General features: G+C 52.5%; 1 protein-coding gene and 1 long non-coding RNA gene across 2 annotated transcripts; one reads left to right on the forward strand and one right to left on the reverse strand.

Moving 5' to 3' along the window:
* Positions 1-522: 522 nt before the first annotated feature.
* On the reverse strand, positions 523-4530 carry LOC125133639 (uncharacterized). Its single transcript, XR_007136485.1, has 3 exons — positions 4028-4530; positions 1062-1118; positions 523-553 (listed from the first exon to the last, which is right to left on the reverse strand). It is a non-coding gene; the product is annotated as an uncharacterized LOC125133639 (long non-coding RNA).
* Positions 4531-11618: 7088 nt separating this feature from the next.
* On the forward strand, positions 11619-12559 carry C8H19orf33 (chromosome 8 C19orf33 homolog). The gene is made up of 4 exons (XM_047791895.1): positions 11619-11855; positions 11950-12038; positions 12185-12271; positions 12407-12559. Exons 1-4 carry the CDS (start codon positions 11834-11836, stop codon positions 12518-12520), a joined length of 312 nt encoding a protein of 103 aa, XP_047647851.1. The 5' UTR covers positions 11619-11833; the 3' UTR covers positions 12521-12559.
* The last annotated feature ends 108 nt before the right edge of the window (positions 12560-12667 follow it).

Genomic DNA, 12667 nt, shown 5'->3' on the forward strand with positions numbered 1-12667 from the left:
TCTGATGCAGAAGTTGTCTCTGTGACTCACAAAATTTGTCCTGTTTGCCTCCGGGCTTGGGACGCCCCGAGGCCCCGCTTGCTCCAGGCAGTTGGACAGCACAGGGCTGTGGGTCCTCCAGGTCTGTGCTTTTCCACATCACGATGCTGCTGCTCGTCCAGTCTGGCCGGCCACCTCCTGCCCTGCCACTGTGACCCTTGTAACTAAACGGCCGTGTTTTCTGCTTTCGGGACCATTTACAGGCTGACATTGGTCCTCTTTTTGTAGCAAAGTCTGCCCAACAACAGACCAATAAGCAAAGTGTTCAGTGGACATTTCACAGCCTTTGTCATCCTCAGGCTCCCGGCGTCAGTGAGAGGTGGAATAGACTTTTAAAAAATCAGCTCAACAGGAGTTTCCATCATGGTGCAGCAGAAACAAATCTAGGATCCATGAGGCTGCGTGTTCGATCCCTGGCCTCGCTCAGGGGGTTAAGGATCTGGCATTGCCGTGAGCTGTGGTGTAGGCCAGCAGCTGCAGCTCTGATTCGACCCCATATGCCTTGGATGCGGCCCTAAAAAGACATAAATAAAAAATAAATTAAAAAAAATAAACTCAACAAAGCTCTCTCACTCTACCTCTTCCTGGTCCACACACTTTACTTAGGCAGTTGAATCTCTGAGTGTGATTGTCACCAGAAAGAGTGTCTCTCTGGGTAAAGATGAGGTCAAAGGGGGTGGGGTTATGGAGACAACTTTGCCCTTCTGCCCCCATCACTCCCTCTGAGAGCAAGTCCAGGCGCACCTACTTGGTGTGCCCTCCCGGTGGCAGCCCACCAGAAGGGGGCCTCGGGAATTAAAGGTAACGCCGGGTCAGCCCCCCAGATTCCTTCTTGGATGACTAGGCCCAGGTCACAAAGACAATGACCACTTGGTTATTGAGTGTCCCACCTGCCTAGTCTCCCTACAGTGGCCCACAAGGTCTCTGCAAATTTGTAAAAATGCTTGTTCCAGTCACAGCTGACCCTTCCAAACAAAAGATCTACATGTAAGGAGGTGATGATAGAAGAGGTGATGCCGTACCTGCTGGGTGGGAGTCATTGGTTCTGCATCCTTGGAGGGAGAGTGACAACACGGCACCTGGAAGGGAATGTTTTGGACCCAGGAGGTTGGGGGGAAGGAGGGGTGCAGTCAGTGCTCTCTGTTCTCTAGCTGCTACACCACAGCCTGCCAGCCTGTCCCCTGGTCCACCTGAGCCCTGCAGCATCCACAGCTGGCAGCACCACCCGAAGACCCGGCCAGCCCCAAACGATTCTGCTGTGCGCAGCGCCATCGGTGGCAGCACCCGAGTGTGGGCCCCGCTCCTGCACGTTTACAAACACATGGGCCTGCTCAGCCTTGTTCTAACCCAGCTGATAACAAAATCACACACTTTTGATGCCCCAACAGCCCTGGGCTATGCCTTGTATGGCAGTCAAGGCTGCAGCTACTCAGGGCACTGCCCATGTGGCTTTACCAAACCAGTGCAGTGGTATGCAACTCAAGTTTAACACCCTGAACTGGACGGCCCTGTGCCCAGGACTCTGTGTTTGCACGTGGGAAAGAATGAGTCACAATGGCTCTCCATGAGGCATGAGGGCTGCTTTGGGGCCTTGTAATTATTGGCACTGACCCCAAAGATCAGCCGGTCAGTAGTCTGAACACTCTTCAGTGGGTCCTAGTGGATAATAGACCAGCCTTCGATTACCTCTCAGCTGTCTGAAATAAACCCTGCTCGTTCATAGCTGGAGGAGCCCAGGACACTAGATGGCAAATTGGCCTCATAAGAACAGGAGTCACTGCTTGCTGCTCAGGGTCCTGCTGATAATAACTACATGTTCTTTGAAACAAATTGAATTTGGCCCAAACATCTGTCAGGCAGACTAATCTCTAAGCTGATGGAATGGGCTACTCACGTGGAAATGAGAAATCAAGAGAGGTGCATTGCTAGGAGAGAAAGCCCTCCATGGGGTCTTGTTCTACTGCAGGTCTTGCTGGGGATGCCAAGAACACAACCCTGGGCCAGCTTGAAACTGACAGCATGAACAGCCTGAACCCAGCCAGAACACAGATGGGGACTTGAACCCCCTGGAACCCAGATTGGGACTTAAACCCAGCCAAAACCCAGACTGGGACTCAAACCCAGCCTAAAGCCAGACTGGGACTTAAACCCACAGTTTTATTTATTTATTTTTATTTTCATTTTTTTGTCTTTTTGCCATTTCTAGGGCCGCTTCCGCAGCATATGGAGGTTCCCAGGCTAGGGGTCAAGTCAGAGCAGCAGCCGCCAGCCTACACCAGAGCCACAGCAACGCAGGATCCAAGCCATGTCTGCAACCTACACCACAGCTCACAGCAACGTGGGATCCTTAACCCACTGAGCAAGGCCAGGGATCGAACCCGCAACCTCATGATTCCTAGTCAGATTCGTTAACCACTGTACCATGATGGGAATTCCAAACCCACAGTTTTTTTTTTGTTTTTTTTTTGTTTTCATTTGGTGGGGTTTTTTTTATTGTGGTAAAGTGCATATAACATAAAACTTATCATCTTAACTATATTTTAGGTTACTGTTCAGTGGTGTTAAGTTCACATTATAATCTCCAGAATATTTTTATTTACTTATTTATTTTTTTGCTGGAGTATATCTTTTGATTTTTTTTTTCCCACTGTACAGCAAGGGGATCAAGTTATCCTTACATGTATACATTACAATTACATTTTTTTTCCCCACCCTTCAAACCCACAATTTTAAATTCGAGTTACTCACCCTGTGTCTGGACTCACTAAGATTCAGGTTCTTTATGTCTCCACCCAGAAGGAATTCAGTGAGAGACAAAGTGACAGGTAAGAAACAGATTTATGGGAGTTCCTGGCGAGGCTCAGAGGTTAGCAAACCCGACTAGCATCCATGAGGATGTAGGTTCGATTCCTGCCCTTGCTCAGTGGGTTAAGGATCCGGCATTGCTGTGAGGTCTGGTGTACGCCTCAGATGCAGCTCGGATCCCAAGTTGCTACAGCTGCGGGTGTTGGCTGGTGGCTACAGCTCTGATTGGACCCCTAGCCTAGGAGCCTCCATATGCTGCAGGTGCGCCCCTTAAAAAAAAAAAATTAGGATAGGACGCTTGTCAGAGGTGAAAGCAGGCAGGCAAGAAAGCTCTGCCAGAAGACCAAGTGGGCCGCAGTTTTATCATCCAAGAGGCCTAGGGGTTGGGAAGGCTGCACTAGTTAGACAAGCCTGCCTTGTTCTGACGGTTCTCCTGAACTAACAGTGGTCTCCCAACATCGCCAGGTTTCCCTCTGAATCTAAGATCCCCCACTGGGACTTCCACAACCACCTGTGCCTGCTGCAGCCCCATCATCCCCTCCAGGGGTTTTACCCGTTTATGCATAAAGGGGATAATGGGCAACCACCACTCTGTACCTCCCTCCTGCTGAGTCAGGGCATAGGCCTGCCTAGGGAAGGAGGAAGCACCTGGCTAGCTGCCCCTTTTCTGTTGGGAGGGCCCAGAAGCCACTGTCACGCTGGTTAACAGCATTTTCCCAGCCACCCTGGAGATTCTACAGCGTATGCTGAAACCAGTAGCACCAGCGCTTCTATGAGCACCTTTGGGTCCAGGAGCACCAATGCTACCAATGGGGCCACGGGGGCCAGCATCACCAGCATCCCTGATTTCCATCAGGACCTTCTCTCAGGCACAGGCATGGAGGCAGTTGGTCGGTGACTTGTGCCACTGTGAGAGCTCGCTGGGCTAAGGATAGGCCCCCAGACAACTCAGGGTAGAAAGAAAAGCTTTCTGCATACGGAGGGGGCCTCTTGCACCCCCAGCTCTGTCAGTAGCCTCGGCTGGGGGAGGGGCTCTTGTCGGGGGCGGGGGGGGGGGGGGGGAGGTCGATGCAGCCAGACCCCCTTCAGACCCAACCCGGAAGTACTCTCCAACTCCCTTATCGTCCAAATTCCACTCTTGTGTCAAAAGCCACTGCACGATTTGGATGAGACTTGCACTCACCACTTCAGATGATCCCGAGGAGCGGCCCCAAGGGAGTGGTAGGCAAGGAGTCCCCAGCGGTGCCCACCATGCGTGGGTGTCCGTCGGGCTGGCAAGCTGGCCACAAAGCACTCGCCCCTGCAAGGACAGGGGCAGAAACAGGACCCCTTGGTGGTCACACAGGTCTTCTGGGGTTCAGAGGAGAGAGAAAGGAATAGAGCAGGGAGACCCTGAGGGTCAAGGAGGAGTGTGTGGAGATTAGGGGCTCTGGCCTGGAGCTGCTGCTCTAGGAGCGGGACCTAACGCCCACATCTTCTTGCCTTCTCAGTGGCCATTCATCATCCCCAGCTGAAGCTGACAGCACCAAGGGCCTGAACCCAGCCAGAACCCAGATTGGCACTTGAACCCACGTGCCGGGACTTAAACCCAGCCACAACCCAGATCGGCACTTGAACTCATGGGTTTTCATTTTTCTTTCATTTTTTTAGGGTGCATAATGATTTTTATTTGTCCCATTATAGCTGGTTTACAGTATCCGTCAATTTTCTACCGTTCAGCAAGCTGACCCAGTTACACATATATGGACTCGTTCTTTTTTCTCCCATTATCTTGCTCCATCAGAAGTGACTAGACATAGTTCCCACTGCTACACAGCAGGATCTCATTGCTAATCCATTCCAAAGGCAATAGTCTGCATCTATTAACCCCAAGCTCCCCATGCATCCCGCTCCCTCCTTCTCCCCCTCGGCAACCACAAATCTATGAGTTCCTTCTCTGTGGAAAGGTTCATCTGTGCCATATATTAGATTCCAGATGTAAGTGATATCACGTGGGATCTGTCTTGCTCTTTCTGACTTCCTTCACTCAGGAGGAGAGTCTCTAGTTCCATGCATGTTGCTGCAAATGGCATTAGTTTGAACCCATGGTTTAAAATTCGAGTGACCCTGGAGTTCCCGTCGTGGCTCAGTGGTTAACAAATCCGACTAGGAACCAAGAGGTTGTGGGTTCGATCCCTGGCCTTGCTCAGTGGGTTAAGGATCTGGCATTGCCATGAGCTGTGGTGTAGGTCGCAGACGCCGCTCGGATCTGGCGTTGCTGGGCTCTGGTGTAGGCCGGCAGCTACAGCTCCCATTAGACCCCTAGCCTGGGAACCTCCATGTGCCGCAGGTGGGGCCCTAAAAAGACAAAAGACCAAAAAAAGAAAAAATAAAGTAAAATAAAATTCGAGTGACTCACCCTGATGTCTGGACTCACTGAGGTTCAGGTTCCTTACGCCTCTGTGCAGACAGGATTCCGCGAGAGACAACGTGAGACGTAAGGAGCAGATTGATTAGGAAGGGACGCCTGTGAGAGATGCAAGCAGGCAGGCAAGGAAGCTCTGCCCGAGGACCAGGTGGGCCACAGTTGTATCATCCAGGGGGCCTTAGGTTGGGAAGGCCCGCCTCTTCCTTTCTGGGCCCAGTAGCTCCTCCTTAGAATCCAGTAAGATGTGTATTCAAACCAGCTGAAGGGGGTCTTCAAACTCTTGCCCTTGCTGAGAATCTGAGTGCAGCCCCCATCCCATCCCCCACCCAAGGACCTGGGGCAAGTCTGGCACCTGCACGAGGGAAGCCTGACTGCCTTGTTCTGATGGGTCTCTTGACCTTACACTGGTCTCACAACCTCCCCAGGTTGCCCTCTTTATCTCTGATCCCCCCGGAACTTCCACAACCATCTGTGCTTGCTCCAGCCCTGTTAATCTCTCAGGGACAGGTTGCAGGGAGCACCCTGAGGGAGGAGGTGGGGTAATGGGTCCCTCTAGAAAAAACCACAGGCTGCCTACTGTTTGTTACAAAGTGGCAGGTGCCCTGCTCGGCGTCCCTCTATTGCAACGCAATCAGCCAGCGCCCGTGTACAGTTGGGCAAGGGAGACCAGCCCCCATGTTGATGCTCGCGCGCAGCTGCTGCAACGAAGCCTTTCGTCTCTGACCCAGGAGTCTCAAGGTTTCTGCCAACATTTTGGAAACCGTGACCAGGCTAATTTATTAGCTTATAAATAGAATAAAATCAAATCCCAGACACAGCAGTTAGCTGGGTGCAGGCCAAGCTTGGGCTTCCCTTGGCGCTTCCCAAAAGATGCTCTGTTAGTGTTCCAGAACAGCCAGGGCCCACGCAGTGTTTCTGTCTTGTGGGAAAGGAACCTGAGGCCCTGCACGCTGTGTTCTTAAGGTCCTCCGGCTCCTGGGATGTGGTTAGACTCAAAGAAAACATTCCAGAACAGGGATTACGATGTTTACAGGATGGGGTGCTCTGGTCGTGTAAGTTTCAGGACACAGTGAAACCAGGCCTTCGGCATCGGGCTCTGCATCTCACCACGGCAGCCTGCAGACATGTGGGAGCGCCTGGCCCGCAGCCGTGTGTGCCTCGGTCCTACAGCCCTAAAGCTGACATCCAGAAACTGCTTTCTAGTTTGCAGTGATGGGTAACAACCTCAGTGTTGGAGTGACCCTCTGAAGGGTTGGAGAAAGGGTCAGTGGCTCTGGCAGGGAATGACCTGGGAATCAAAGGCCAGTGGCTGACACAAACCTTTTTTCCTACAAAGGAGAAGGCATGGCTTATACCCTTAGGACCAAGTCATTTAGGCAAAAATCATGAGGAAACAAGCAGGGGAGGGCCGTGTCACTAGATGCCAGGGGCAGGCAGGGCCTGGGGAGGACAGGCAAGAGCTACTGTCCCTGCCATGGAAGATGAGAGCTGAATGGCAGGGAACTCACTTTCCCGGGAGCACATGGACATGCCCTTGTGCTAGGAGCTCACACTTAGGTTTTTCATCCAAGTGTTTATGTCCACCTTCCCAGCTTTGTCACCTCCATTTGAAACCTTTCTGGAGAAGAAGAGTAAGGGACACTCACTGCCACCAATAGGGAGAAGGGAGAGACAGGCCTCTTATGTCCATTTCTGCTCCTGCCCTTCAGTAATAGAATCCCCAGGCTGCAGCTGGCTGCCCAGCTAAGGACTCTGCCTCCCCGTTTCCCTTGCAGCTGGATGTGTCCAGGTGTCTAAATCCTGACTGCAGGGATGTGTGCCGCCTCCAGGTCCAGTCCTTCAAAGGAAATAGTGTGTCCTCGACTCGTTCTGTCTCTCCCGGAGATCGAAACGGTGGGGCATAGCCTCTCCACGGGCCCAAGGGCGATGTGTCAGAGGGAGGCAGAGCACCCCGCACAGAAGGAGGCCGGGCCCGGGATGATCTCGCAGAGCCACCCACGCACCTGCTCCCAACTCTCTGACGCTCAGGCTTTCGTGGGAGAGAAAAGTGTGGCTCCCTCATTAAGCCTCTGTCTTCGGCGTCTCTGCGAAGGCTGCCACGTCCCAGAGAGAATACAGGGGCGAAAAGCTGGGAGCCTGGATGGCCTGGCCCCCTTCCCTCCCCGCCCGCCCAGTTGCATTGCAGCGTCGTGAAGAGGTACTTCATTGCGGGTCCAGAAGGTCTCACGGTGCCGACCCACGGCCTGCTGGCCCAGCGTCCGGCTGCACCGTTTAGGGCTCCTTTGCTACGTCTATCACACGGGGCTCCTCCTGCCAGTTTCAGGAGGAAACATGAGGACTGTGTTTGTGGATCATAAAAAAAACTAACCTTTTATGTTACCTTGTCGCAGGCAGGCTCTGTGCAGAACCATTTACCTTGTGAGGTAAGTTTTCCATCTGACAGAGGGGGACCATAAGGCCCAAAGTGACTGATTGGTCCACTAAGTGGTCCGGGTAGAGCCAGGATTCACCTGCAAGCCGATGACCTCCAAAACCCAAGCTTGTGGCCGCTCTAAGCTTGCACTAACCTGCCATTACCATGCTGCCTGGCACCAGGTCATCTGTTTTTCTTTTGCTTTTTAGGGCCGCACCCATGGCATGTGGAAGTGCCCAGGCTAGGGGTTGAATCAGAGCTACAGCTGCCGCCACCACAGCCACAGCAATGAGGGATCCAAGTCGCGTCTGCAACCTACACCACAGCTCACGGCAACGCCAGATCTTTAACCCACTGAGTGAGGCCAGAGATCAGACCTGTACCCTCATGGATACTAGTCGGAGTCATTTCCTCTGCGCTGCAACGGGAACTCCTGTACCGGTAATCTGATTCACCAGATGATAGAGGGTGAGCACCAACCCTGACTCACACTGTTCTGGGCGATGAGCGAAGCAATGAAGTCCCCACCCTCCTGGAATTTATGTCCTTCCAGGAGAGAGAGACACTTTCTCTCATATCCTGCAAGGGTTTGTCAGCAAAGCCATAATCATCATTTACCTCTTCTCACTCAAAGACTAAATTTCTTTTTTCTTTTTTTGCCACACCACACCCATGGCATGTGGAAATTCCCGGGCCAGGGATAGCACCCAAACCACAGCAGCGACAACACCAAATCTTTAACCACTAGGCCAAAAGGGAACTCTGAAGACTAAAGATCTTTGATTTACAAGAAACTGTCTCCCTCTTCTCCCTCCATTCTCTCTGCCACTCTCCTTGTAGCCCTTCAGACACACAGCTACATTCCGGCCTCAGGGCCTTTGCACTTGCTGTTTCCGCTGTCTAGATGTACCTTTATGTGTTTGCTTGGCTTGTTTTCTCACTTTCAGATCCTTACTCAAAAAAGACTTCAGGAGTTCCCATTGTAGCTCAGCGGTAACCAACCCGACTAGGAACCATGAGGTTGCGGGTTCGATCCCTGGCCCCACTCAGTGGGTTAAGGATCTGGTGCTGTCGTGAGCTGTGGTGTAGGTCACAGACGTGGCTCGGATCCCATGTTGCAGTGGCTGTGGTGTAGGCCTGCAGCTACAGCTCCGATTCAACCCCTAGCCTGGGAAACTCCATATGCCATGGGTGTGGTCCTAAAAAGACAAAAAAAAAAAAAAGTATTAAAAAAAAAGACTTCAGCAAGTCTTCCCTGGCAACTCTATCTAAAACCCAACATCTCCCCAACATACATTGTTATAGCTGATCCTCTTTCTTGCTGTATTTTTCTTCTTACATATTACTTGTTAAAAAAAAAAAAAAAAAAAAAAGCTTTGGAGTTGCCTGGTGGCCTAGCAGGTTAAAGATCTGGTGTAGTGTGGGTTGGATCCCTGGCCTGGGTGTAGCCAAAACAGTAATTATCATTATGTTACATAAAACTCACCCATTTCAAATGGACAATTCAGTGATTTTTCAAATAATTTTACCAAGTGGGGCAACTACCACCATAAATCCATTTTAGAACTTTTTTTTTTGTCTTTTTGCCTTTTCTAGGGCCGCTCCCGCGGCATATGGAGGTTCCCAGGCTAGGGATCTAATCGGAGCTGTAGCCGCCGGACTACACCACAGCCACAGCAACGTGGGATCCGAGCCGCATCTGCGACCTACACCCCAGCTCACAGCAACGCCGGATCCTTAACCCACTGAGCAAAGCCAGGGATCGAACCTGCAACCTCATGGTTCCTAGTCAGATTCGTTAACCACTGAGCCATGACGGGAACTCCATTTTAGAACATTTTCATCCCCTTGCACCTGTAAGATCCCTCATGGCCATTTTACAGCTAATAGCCAGTCCCATACTCAGCTCCTGGCAACCACTAATCTACTTTCTGTCACTATAATTGCCTTTTCTGAATACTGCATATATATAAATAGTATCATACAACATGCAGTCTCTTGTGTCTGGCTTCTTTCACGCAGCATAATGTTTCTGAGGTTCATCCCTGATGTAACATATGGCAGGAGCTCGTTTTTTTTTTTATTGCTGAATAGTATTCCATCATATGGATAGATATATCACATTTCGTATATCTATTCACCAACTGGTGGACAGTTTAGTTTCCAGCTTTTTCTTTTTTGCTTTTTGGGCCACACCTGTGGCATATGGAAGTTCCCAGGCTAGGGGTTGAATTGGAGCTGCAACTGCTAGCCTATGCCACAGCCACAGTGATGCCAGATCCAAGCTGCGTCTGCGACCACCACCACAGCTCATGGTAACGCCAGATCCTCAACACACTGAGTGAGGGTAGGGATGCAACCCGCATCCTCATGGATCCCAGCAGTTTCATTACCGCTGAGCCACAAAGGGAACTCTTAGTTTCCAGCTTTTTCTAACATACAGTACATTTTGCCTTATTCCCCCTTGTGAATAATGTCAATTCCCCAAGGCTGGAATTTTTGCTGGCTTTGCTCACCCCTGTACCCCCAGCACTTAAGCAGTGCTGGACACATAGTAGGTGCTCCATAAATATACGCTGAAGATATAAGTGCGAAGAAAGATAACTTCAGAGGGTGGTAAACAAGGGCTATCTATGCCACCATTAAGCAGGGGAAAGGGGACACAGTGACGAGGCTCTGTGGAGCCAGGAGTCAGGGAAGTCTTTTCTAATGAGCAGACTTTGGAGGAGAGACCTGAATGCACAAGACTGATTATGGCATGTTTGTCACATTCCCAGACCTCTGCCACCTGCTCCTGCAGGTATGGGCAGACAGTTCGGTGGCGGGGCTGGGGCTGGAGAGGGACCCACAAGGACACCTAGTCTCACAACAATGGGAACAGATGACACAGGCCTCTCATTTCCTCCCTGACCTTGACCAGGGACCAGTCCAGTGTGAGGAGGCAAGGCTGGGCTTGCCTGGCTGCCACTTCTGTAGAGGGCCCCCAGGGTGAGACAAAGGGACCAGGTACAGCCTTGGACTTGAGCTACCCTGTCTTGAGTCTCAGTTCTAGCCTGTTCATTGCTACTTTTGCTTCTATAGCATCCTATTAACTGCTTGGTCCCTCAGTTTTCTCTTCTGTAAAATACCTATCCTTTTATTTAAAAACCAAACATTTTATAAGCACTTACTCCTGGAGTTCCTGTCGTGGCTCAGTGGTTAACGAATCCAACTAGGAACCATGAGGGTGCGGGTTTGATCCCTGGCCTTGCTCAGTGGGTTAAGGATCTGGTGTTGCTGTGAGTTGTGTAGGTCACAAATGAGGCTCAGATCTCGTGTTGCTGTGGCTCTGGTATAGGCTGGCGGCTACAGCTCTGATTGGACCCCTAGCCTGGGAACCTCCATATGCCACAGGAGCGGCCCAAGAAACGGCAGAAAGCCAAAAAAAAAAAAAAAAAAGCACTTACTCCTTATAAGTAACTGAGCAAGCATGGTTCTAGAAAACTAATCTGTTTGATTCTTACATCAACCCCAGGCAGTAGCTGTCATTTACACACGAGGAAACTGAGGTACAGAGAAGTAACTTTCCCCAGATCACTCTGCTACGAAGTAATTCACAGGGGCTTCAAATCAGCAGACTGGTACCATTCTTCCTGCTCTTCAGGCCTTCAGACACTGCTTCTCTCCAAGCCAGAGGCATTGTTAGAGTTAACATTCCTTAAGCCCTTGAAACAGGGCCAGGCACTAAGTACACAAGGAGGGAACATATTATTGTCCTGGTGCAGAGGGCGCGGGAGGCACCCTCCCTCTCATTTCTTCAAAAGAAAGCATCTGACCCTTTTAGGGGAAGAGGCTGTAACATCTCTGGCACCTCCCCCCCCCCTCAGAAATCCACAACTGCCCACACATTCCTCCCCCAACCCCACCCACACAGCCCCACTCACTTGCCAAGGCTCACTGGCTGGGGGGGCACATCGCCGCTAACTGTCCACCCTCCCCATTTCCTAGAGGGGCCAGCAGGGCGGCGCTGGGGAGGGGCCGTGAGTCAGGGATAAGGACTCCGAACAAAGGTCGGGTGGGGCTCCTCAGAACTCCCGGGCAGCCCCACGGCCCCTCCCCAAGGCCCGCCCCCTACCCTCCGGTTACAGCTCGCGCCCTCCCGCCCCGCAGACACACCTGCTCTCGGCACCATGGAGTTCGACCTGTCTGCAGGTGCGCTACGGAGGAGGCGGACGCTCGACCGGCAGGGCGCCAGACTCACACCCCGCGCAGGCGCCAACCCGCCCGGTTTCTCTTCTCTCTGCAGCCGTGGAGTCCCCCTCCAAGAAGCCCCATGTGGGAGACCCCAAGCACAACCCCAACAAAGTTCAGGGCGGGTCAGCTGATAACCTGAAGGTAAGTCACCTCCCGACCAGGCACCCCCTCGTCCCGGGGGTAGGTTGCTTTTGACCCCAGGGCCTTGCTACTTGGGCGGGGGGCGGGCGGCGGGCGGCGAGAGCTGGGAAAGGGACCTTCGGCCTCACTGTCCTGCCTCCAACTAGCATCACCATGGCCATGGCCATGGCAGCTCCTCAGATTCCAGCAGCAGCAGCAGCAGCAGCTCCAGCGACTCGGAAAACGAGGCGAAGGTAAGAGGCTTCCCCCTTCTCAAGCGGGTGCCGGGCGCCCCGGGCGAGGGCGGAGTCCCAGCCCGGAACTCGGGCAGCTGTCTCACCCGCGGAACGCTCTCTCCTCTCCCACCCACGCCGCCCTCGGCCCCGCAGCCCGGCGCCGCCGACTCACAGCAGCACAAAAGCGCCTCGGACAAGGTCAAGAAGCCCAAGGTGAAGAAGGAAAAAAAGAAGAAGGAGGACGAGAAGAAGAAGCCTTCCCACTGACGGGCCTGGGCGGGGTTCATTAAACCCTTTTTCGGCCTCCGGGTGGCCTTCTGGTTCCGAGGCGCCTGGAACTGTCCCCGCCCCGCCCGTCCCCTTCCCCCTTCCCGGGCCGGGCCTGCCCCCTGCCGGCCACCGCGCGCCAAGGAG

The sequence above is a fragment of the Phacochoerus africanus genome, chromosome 8, assembly GCF_016906955.1.
Source record: "Phacochoerus africanus isolate WHEZ1 chromosome 8, ROS_Pafr_v1, whole genome shotgun sequence".
Taxonomy (NCBI): Eukaryota; Metazoa; Chordata; class Mammalia; order Artiodactyla; family Suidae; genus Phacochoerus; species Phacochoerus africanus.

Coding starts and splice junctions, on each gene's coding strand:
- C8H19orf33 (XM_047791895.1), top strand. CDS start 11,834: ATGGAGTTCGACCTGTCTGCAG. Junction 11,856..11,949: donor GGAGTTCGACCTGTCTGCAG/GTGCGCTACGGA, acceptor TTCTCTCTGCAG/CCGTGGAGTCCCCCTCCAAG. Junction 12,039..12,184: donor GGTCAGCTGATAACCTGAAG/GTAAGTCACCTC, acceptor GCCTCCAACTAG/CATCACCATGGCCATGGCCA.